Source organism: Bombina bombina, chromosome 2, assembly GCF_027579735.1.
Source record: "Bombina bombina isolate aBomBom1 chromosome 2, aBomBom1.pri, whole genome shotgun sequence".
NCBI lineage: Eukaryota > Metazoa > Chordata > Amphibia > Anura > Bombinatoridae > Bombina > Bombina bombina.
This window is the reverse complement of record NC_069500.1, coordinates 433,979,881-433,989,636: the sequence shown is the minus strand read 5'-3', so window position 1 is coordinate 433,989,636 and position 9,756 is coordinate 433,979,881. Positions and strand designations below refer to the sequence as shown.

Genomic DNA, 9,756 nt, shown 5'->3' with positions numbered 1-9,756 from the left:
CTTGTGGGGCCTTTTCGGGTTGAGGATGGAGTCAAGCTCAACTCCCAGTCCTACTGCCAGTTTCTGGAAGACACCTTCTTCAAGCAGTGGTACAGGAAGAAGTCTGCATCCTTCAAGAAAAACATGATTTTCATGCAGGACAATGCTCCATCACACGCGTCCAAGTACTCCACAGCGTGGCTGGCAAGAAAGGGTATAAAAGAAAAAAATCTAATGACATGGCCTCCTTGTTCACCTGATCTGAACCCCATTGAGAACCTGTGGTCCATCATCAAATGTGAGATTTACAAGGAGGGAAAACAGTACACCTCTCTGAACAGTGTCTGGGAGGCTGTGGTTGCTGCTGCACGCAATGTTGATGGTGAACAGATCAAAACACTGACAGAATCCATGGATGGCAGGCTTTTGAGTGTCCTTGCAAAGAAAGGTGGCTATATTGGTCACTGATTTGTTTTTGTTTTGTTTTTGAATGTCAGAAATGTATATTTGTGAATGTTGAGATGTTATATTGGTTTCACTGGTAAAAATAAATAATTGAAATGGGTATATATTTGTTTTTTGTTAAGTTGCCTAATAATTATGCACAGTAATAGTCACCTGCACACACAGATATCCCCCTAAAATAGCTATAACTAAAAACAAACTAAAAACTACTTGCAAAACTATTCAGCTTTGATATTAATGAGTTTTTTGGGTTCATTGAGAACATGGTTGTTGTTCAATAATAAAATTAATCGTCAAAAATACAACTTGCCTAATAATTCTGCACTCCCTGTAGTCTTCAACTAAGAACAAAAAGAGAACAAATCTGATAATAGATGTAAATTGGTAAGTTATTTAAATTGTGTGCTCTATTTGAATCATGAACGTTTAATTTTTACTTTACTGTCAAATTTGCACAAAAATAAAACAAATGTTGGTAATTTCTTATTTTAGCGCAATATAGTCACTAAATGCTCCTAATAAAAATATGCTAGAATAAGAAATTACCCAAATGTTCATAAAAATTAAACGTAAATGATGATTTGTTTCTGAGTTGTATTTTTTAAATAATGAAAAACACAGGTCTCGCGCTGCTTTCTGTTCTTCTATGAGAATATATACAATATTGTTTAGCTCTTTAAATCGTTACCATATTGACTTTTATATAAGGAGGGCTATAAGAAATGCACACGCTACATAATGCTGAGTTTATGAGGAACTAATAGTTTTCCTCTGCCTAGTGCCTAGAGCAAACCCCGGTAGTATATGTAGTCTTAAAAAGTGTTCTATGCCGTTGCCAGGGTGACAGTCTTTCCCAATGTCACCATCATTTCGAGGCGGTTCTCTCCCATAATGCTGTGCATGAGTACGAGCTGGAGCTCCCTGATTGGTTGACATTGCAGCGTGGCACAAAGTATGTTTTGGGTACTCGTTTGATCTCTATCGTCATATAAGAGTGTATCTGTGCTATACAGATGCTGTCTTTATTATACTCTAAGAGACTGAGCTGCAGTAACGCAATAAGATGGAAACTTTAGAAACTTCCGCGTCCTGTCAACCAGTTCAACCGGTTTCGCACAATCAACCAACCCTCACTACCTGATAACACCTTCGCCAATGTCAGAGACTTATTGGCTGATACGTAAATCTATTATTCATAGTGCCACCCACTACCAGTGTGTCTTAGCCAATCGGGAATGGGACAGGAACACCGTTCTGAAGGGCGTGCAGTGATTGGTTGTGTAATGTGCGTGTCAATTTTGGTTGAGGCCTCGGGGAGAGTGAATGAAATGTGCAGGTTGGTGATGCCGGAGCGCGGGGAATCCGCCCGGGGCCGGTGAGAGGAGCAGTGGAAGACTGTAGCACTTTCCTGCTCCGTAGTCTTTTAGTCAGCTCGCAGAGATGCAAGGTGTTCGGACTGTTCTGGGCCCATTAGTCGCCCTGCTATTTACTGTGCTGGGGGCGCTAGCCGCAGAGGGAGCAGGCCTGGCAGATAAAGTTATATGGGCTGTGAATGCTGGAGGCGAGGCACATGTGGACGTGCATGGTATCCATTACCGGAAGGATCCGCTGGAGGGTAGAGTGGGAAGAGGTGAGTGGGCGAAACCTGAATGGAGAGCCAGCAGCCGGGGGTAAGAGACTGCTAGGCTGAGGGCAAGCTATAGGCCTGTCTGAAGCAAGCAGTAGAGTCTGGTAATTAGCTCTTTTGCAGCTTGAGAGTCCTGCAACATCCCCTGTCTGTATGTTACAGGAAATGTTACAAACTAAGTAATATGGAATGAAGCTATCTAAATTTGCATCTAGTGATCCTATCAGAGTGACACGTACTAGTGCCAGGGTGCAGCTGCTGTTCCTGAGAACTTATATACATGGTGTGGCAAAATCTATTGCCATGGTAGTCACTGACACAATTTTCCATTCTAAAAACTCTTCATTGAGTTGTATTATGTCATTATACTAACACATGCTGTCCCTGCATTGAAGTAATTTACAGTTTTCATATTGCATGGGGGATTTATGAATGGCTTCTTCTTTGTTGTACAGCATCTGATTACGGTGTGAAGCTGCCCATCTTGCGTGCAAATCCAGAGGACCAGATATTGTACCAGACAGAACGCTACAATGAAGACAGTTTTGGTTATGATATTCCCATTAGGGAGGAGGGAGAATATGTACTTGTGCTCAAATTTGCTGAGGTGTATTTTGCACAGTCTCAGCAGAAGGTGAGTGTCAGTTGTCGCTTTCAGAGCTTCCGCAAACTATGACAATCCATTTGTATCCCGTGGGAGCTGAGCATATGGGGAATTTGTATCTTTACATGATTGTGAAACCCGAGCCACCAACTCATATTTCAGCTTTATCCCTTCCTCAGGTGTTTGATGTGCGTGTGAATGGCCATGCTGTTGTGAAGGACCTTGATATATTTGATCGAGTGGGACACAGCACAGCCCATGATGAGATTATTCCCATAAGCATCAGAAAAGGGAAGCTCAGTGTGCAAGGGGAAGTGTCCACTTTCACTGGAAAACTCAGTGTAGAGTTTGTGAAGGTAAATGTAACCCTTTACTGCATGCTCAAAACATTATAACCTTGTAATTTATAATCATTTCCTCATGTTGTTGGGTATTTGTAGAGCGCCAACAGAAATATAAAAAAATAGGTGGTATACAAGATAACATTTCTAGTGATCAAATGGGTAGAGGGACCTACTGAGAGTTGACTGTTGTAGTCGGCTCTTATGAAGATGATCTACAAACAGCTGGGCTCATAGGCTTACATGCTAAGTGGTTCAAGGGGATAGCAATGGAGTTAGGAAGGTTAGTGTAGGTTGTATGCATCCCTAAATAGTAGAGTCTTTAGGGAACGCTTGAAGCTTTCATAACTGGGGTAGAGTCTTGTGGAGCGAGGTAGAGAGTTCCACAAGCTGGGAGCCAGTCTGGAGAAGTCCTGTAAACAGGAATGTGAAGAGGTAACGAGAGGAGGCGGCTGTGAGCAGAGTGAAGGGGATAGGAGGGAGAGTATCTGGAGACAAGGTCTGAGATATAGGGGGGAGCAGTGCAGTTGAGGGCTTTGTGTGTCAGAGTGAGAATTTTGTGTTTAATCCTGAAGGCAAGAGGAAGCCAGTGAAGGGATTGGCAGATAGGTGCAGCAGATGAAGTGACATGTAAGGAAGACGAGCCTGGTAGAGGCATTCTTTATGGATTGTAAAGGAGCTATAGGCAGCAGCAGCTAGCTAGGGAGGACAGAGCTGCAGTAGTCGAGGCAGGAAAGGATGAGAGAGTGGATTTAAATCTTAGTTGTGCCTTGTGTAAGGAAATATCCAATTTTAGAGCTGTTTTTAAGGTGGAAGCGGCAGGCTTTAGCCAAGGACTGAATGTGAGGAGTGAAAGAAATATCTGAGTCAACTGTGACCCCAAGACATCGGGCATGTGGGGTAGGGGTAATAATGGAATTTACATTTATAGAGAAATGGGGGGTGGAGATTTTGGAAGAAGGTGGGAATATAAGGATCTCAGTTTTGGAGAGATTTAGGTAGTGAGCGGACATATGAGATGAGAGCCAGTGACCGTTAGTGTAAACTGGAATCGATTCTTAAAATATTTGCTTTATTTTGCAGGTTAAGCTTTTAGAAGTTTGCAGTGCAGAGTTTTGCTATGTATAATTTTATCTTTATAAACTTCGCTACTCTTACTCTCCATCTGTGACACTGCCCTTTTGTGGTTCTCTACCTACCTGTCAAACCGTACCTTTAGTATAGCTTTCTCTGGGGCCTCCTCTGCCCTGTCGCCACTTTCTGTCGGTGTACCGCTCTGTCCTCTGTCCTCTTCTATTCTCAATCTACACGTCATCACTAGGTTCCCTAATAAAGTCCCACGGTTTCCAATATAATTTGTATGTCAACGACACCCAAATCTACTTCTCTGCACCAGACCTATCACCTTGCTTGCTAACCTGTGTCACTAACTGTCTTTCTCACATCTCTTCATGCATTTCCTCTCACTACCTCAAGCTAAATCTCTCCAAAACTGAGCTCATTTTCCCCCCTTCTTCCATATCTTTTTTTTCAGTCCTTGGCTCAAGCCTGCCGCTTCCACCTTTAAAAATATCTCTAAAATTAGACACTACCTTACACAAGACACAACTAAGATTTTAATCCACTCTCTCATTCTTTCCCGCCTCGATTACTGCAACTCTGTCCTCTCTGGTCTCCCCACCTGTCGTTTAGCTCCTTTACAATCCATAATGAATACCTCTGCCAGACTCATCTTCCTTACATGTCGTTCTTCATCTGCTGCACCTCTCTGCCAATCCCTTCACTGGCTTCCTCTAGGATCAAACACAAAATTCTCACTCTGACATACAAAGCCCTCAACTGCACTGCTCCCCCCCATATCTCAGACCTTGTCTCCAGATACTCTCCCTCCCGTCCCTTTCTCTCTGCTCATGACCTCCTACTCTCCTCTCTGGTTACCTAATCGCACTCCCGTTTACAGGAGTTCTCCAGACTGGCTCCCATCTTGTGGAACTCTCTGCCTCGCCCCACAAGACTCTCTCCCCTAGTTTTGAAAGCTTCAAGCGCTCCCTAAAGACTCTACTGTTCAGGGATGCATACAACCTATGCTAACCTTACTTTTATACCAGTTCCACTCCTCCATTGCTATCCTCTGAACCCCCTTAGCATGTAAGCTTAAGAGTCCAGCTGTTTGTAGATCACCTTCTTAAGAGCCGACTACAACAGTGCAACTCTTGGCAGGGCCCTCTACCCAATTGATCCCTATAATTGTTTTGTTGTACTCCCCCTTTGTTTATAGCGCTGCGGAATCTGTTGGCGCTCTACAAATAACTAATAATAATAATACTAGTGTGTTTTATATGTAACAAACCTGAAAGCTTCCTTTTGGCCTAATGTGTTTCTATTAAAGGGACAGCAAACACCTTGTAATTACAAGACATTTCTGTTGCCCTTGCTACAGAATAACAAATCAGCCAAATCTAAACCTTTTTTTTTTTAAATATCTTGTTTGCAGCAATTGTTTTTCACTAGTCAAACACCACCTACCACTTTCCTCTTTTGGAGGAGCCAATCTAGGCTTGGCTCTAGCCTTGTCAGCTGCAGACACAGGTATATTAGTATATAAAGTGCATTGCAGTTCTTATCTGCTAAAGTCAATTTAGGGAATATTGGGGATATATAGCAGGTTAAGCTTTTAGAAGTTTGCAGTGCAGAGTTTTGAGAATTAGAAAATACATTTTTTCAGAGCTAAACTACATGAAAAGGTGACAAAATAAATAATGAAAGTATATTGCAAAGTTGTTATACCATGCATGGCTAAACCTTTTTTATTAAAATCTTAAAGGACCAGTAAATACAGTAGATTTGCATTATCAACACATACACGATAACAATACAATACAATAGCACCTAGTCTAAACTTCAAATGAGTAGTAGAATTTTTTTTTTCCTGACAAATTTCAGTTATGTCTATTTTCACTCTCCCTTTAGCATGTGACAGCCATCAGCCAATCACAGATGCATATACATATATTCTGTGAATTCTTGCACATGCGCAATAGGAGCTGGTGACTCCAAAAGTGTAAATATAACAAGACTGCACATTTGTTAATGGAAGTAAATTATGAAGTAATTAAATGGAAGTGAAGTTGTTTAAAACTGCATGCTCTTTCTGAATAAGTTTTATTTGACCTGAGTGTCCCTTTAAGGTGTTTATTGTCCCTTTATGAATTAAATAGCTGTCTTGGAGTGATTTCTGATGTTTCACTTTTGTTATCTGATCTGCTTTTAAATAAATCTCATAATTTTAACCAAGGTGCATAAACAGAGTCGTGAATCTCATCTGCGTGTATTTTACCAAAACTATGCTGAAGATTTCTATGGTTAAATGTCGCCTTGCCTATTTTAGATATGTAAATTTGTTATAGTGCTTTTACACAATGTTTTCGTCATATATACACACACAATTCATTCATACAGGGATGAAAAAGTCTATTAGTCTGTGACTGATGAAGAATGATAGCAGACGAGTAAGAAATTCGTTTTTTTGCATTTCTAAAAAATCAAGTGTTTTTTTTTTTTACACCGACTAGTGTTGCCCTCACACTAAATTTCTTAATTTACAGTAAGACAATTTAACATTTACAAGAACATTTATCAAGTGATCCTACAATCACAAATTTAAGAAACAGTTCCTGCTTTTTTTTTCTCTGCCAGACCTGGCTCTCATGTGATTTTTGCCAAGCGATGGTTTATCACAAGTGATGATTGCAGGTGAGCAGGTTCTCTGCATGTGAACTTGTCTACCTGCAGTTTTATAAATACTCCGTTAGTGTAGGTCTTAAGGCTGATGGACTGAATCTAGATAACGCCCACTCATAAGCTTTTACCCAGTGGTTGACTGAGACCAGGGCCCCCAGGCAAAAATTAGGGAAAGCATTCCCCACCCTGCCCTCTATTCCCCTCCCTCAGCCCATCGCCTGTCTGCCTCTCTCCCAACTGGGACCCCAAACTCCAGGGACAGGGCACCTACCATCAAGGGCCAGATCCCACACTGCCGATCCTTCAGAGCAACATCTTCTTCCTATCCATGCACAGGTCACCCACTCCAGTGCTGCCCACTCAAGTTTACAAGCACTAGCACAGCTGTCCCATACTAACATTTGCCTGCCTGCTGCCTCTTGCTTCCTCATAAGCAGCACACCAGGGGGGCCCCCTATGTGCTTGGCCCATGTCCTATTGTCTAACCACTCAGCCCCCCCTCTTCTTTAACCCTTTGAGTGACAGGTGTTTAGGGAAATTATTTACTTTTCAGAATTCATGGCACATTTTATTTTTCCTAAAGCATTTGTTTTGGCTCAATTTTTTTCCCCCTCCCTGTCTCGCATTAAAACTGAAACTGTTAGAATATTGAACAGGGGTGCTGATTTGCATAAATGATTGCATACATTTTTCAAATCCAGTGCATATCCAGAGGTAATATGAATGCATATACATCTTTATTCAAACAAATCTGTCGTGTTCATTTTTTGCATATTTCTTGTCTGTTTCCCTGGCATGACCGGTTGATGCAAGTACAAGAAGGGAACAAACTAATAGAGAAGTATGTTTAAAGGGACATAAAACTCGACATTTTTCTTTTGTGAGTCAGAGGACACTATTTGGAAGAATTGTTCAGTTAATGTTTATCATCAAACTTGCTTCTTTTGTTTGGTATTATTTGGTGAGGAACATACTTGGGTAGGCAGCAAGCACGTGTCTGGAGCGCTGCTTATCAGCAGCTTGTGAAAGCACTGCTGCCATCTAGTGCTCTTGTAAAGGTATAACATTGATAAAATCATTATTGCCAAACTGCTGCTATAGTGTTCTAGACTTGTGCATGCTTCTGAGCCTACCTATCTGTTTTTCAACAGAGAGATGAAAGAGAGCAAATTCAATTTACAATTGATTTAAATTATTATGGTTTTCTAAAATGTTACACTTTATCTGATTCATGAAAGAAAAATGTTTTTCACTCCAAAAGTGAGTAGCTCTGCAAGACTGGTTTGAGAGGCTATTAAATGTCAATGTGTACTGCTTAAAGTGTTGAGTACATATACAAAAATAAATAGCCACTATGAGCTCAGACTTTTTTAACACTTTGTTCAACTTTTTTTTTTCTTTTGCCCAGGGATATTATGATAACCCTAAAGTATGTGCGTTATATCTCATGAAGGGAACCTTAGACGGTGAGTTCACATTTGTACTTTTATGTAATTTGTGTTGGATAACTGTACAGTGTAGAGTTAGCAATCAATAATTGAATGAACAGATAATGTATGTCACCAGTCTTCTTTAAAAAAACAACAATTTAGAGCTTAATAGACAGCAAGGTTAAAAACACTATTGTGCGTGTGCTAGTTGTATTTATTCAGGGAGAAAGAAACCTAGACTGTTTTAGTCCCATACTTATAAACTCCTAGGAGCAAGTACTAGCCAATAATAGTCGTCTAATAATACTAATAGATCACATTGCACACTTAAGTCTTATATCTTGGTGTAAAATGTTTAGTTTAATATGCTTAAAACATAGTTTTTTAAATTCATTGGAGAAAATATTCCTTTAATGGCAATAATCCTAGTGTTTGAACTATTACAATTTGTTTTTCTTTAATGCTGCTTTTTCTCCCCCTGAATTAGAGGTTCCAAAGCTGCAGCCTCATCCTGGCCTTGAAAAAAAAGAGGAGGAGGAAGAAGAGGAAGAGGAGGAGGGCTCCCCTAGTATAAAAAAGCAGAGCAACAGGAACCGTGTGCAGTCTGGTCCTCGCACCCCCAACCCATATGCAGCTGACAACAGCAGCCTCATGTTCCCCATCCTGGTGGCCTTTGGTGTGTTTATTCCAACACTCTTCTGTCTGTGCCGGCTATGAGGGACTGGCTACTGGCCATTTTTTCCCCCTCACTTTCTCTTTTGCTTTCTCAATAATTATTTTTTTTTTTGTAATTTATCGACTATGAAGCTGCAGGAAGCCCCTTTGTTGCTCTGGGGATGAAACCCTTAAAAGAAGCCAGTCTGTCACATCATGACATCATCATGGTTACATGTAAAAAGTATATGGAGCTGCAGTTCTTTCTGCACAATTTCTAAAACTGTTGAAGCCTTCATAACAATCCCTCTGTATTCAGAGGATATAACTGAGATATATATATATATATATATAGATAGAGAAATGGCTGCAGCTCAAAATCATCTATCATTTCAATAGGGGCTGTGTGATTTCTGGATGGTGATTGAGAAAGCCCTATCATTTTTGGTCATTCTAAAACATAATTTTCCACACACACACAAAAGAAAAATCTAGTTTCTCTGAACTATACAGGATACTGTTTTTGTAGGGGGAAAGGACAGGTACGAATTTTATACCCCCTCCAAATGCTGTGAGACTAACTGGATGTCAGCCAGGATCTGGATTATGGAGACATCTCCTTGCTATGCACACAGTAATGTTGGTGAAAGCTTTGAGTTCTCTCATTTCCATGGTGTCCTTGGTATTACAGGGCAGGACAGCAATCTGTGAAGATGGGATTGATCAGCATACCTTTTCTGAGGATGCAGGGCCAAAGACAAGACATGCCATTTCTTCACTTCTTATTTGCATCCCCCTTCAGTGCTTTTATTCATCAAAACCACTCGTATGTCCTGTATTTTATGGTTCTTTTGATCAGAAATGGTAATGGGTGGATAAGGCTATGAATCGCATGCCTACTAAATGTAAACCATG

At 40.7% G+C, this 9,756-nt stretch overlaps 1 protein-coding gene across 1 annotated transcript in view; it reads left to right on the top strand.

Annotated features, from left to right (window-relative positions):
* Positions 1-1,396: 1,396 nt before the first annotated feature.
* The window catches only part of MLEC (malectin), a 9,125-nt gene continuing 765 nt past the window's right edge, over positions 1,397-9,756 (top strand). Inside the window, exons 1-5 of the mRNA XM_053702042.1 lie at positions 1,397-2,074; positions 2,527-2,705; positions 2,855-3,031; positions 8,166-8,223; positions 8,675-9,756. The exon at positions 8,675-9,756 is cut by the window's right edge and continues 765 nt beyond it. Of these exons, the coding sequence (XP_053558017.1) occupies positions 1,885-2,074; positions 2,527-2,705; positions 2,855-3,031; positions 8,166-8,223; positions 8,675-8,904 (834 nt within the window). The 5' untranslated portion in view covers positions 1,397-1,884 and the 3' untranslated portion in view covers positions 8,905-9,756. The remainder of the gene's footprint in view (positions 2,075-2,526; positions 2,706-2,854; positions 3,032-8,165; positions 8,224-8,674) is intronic.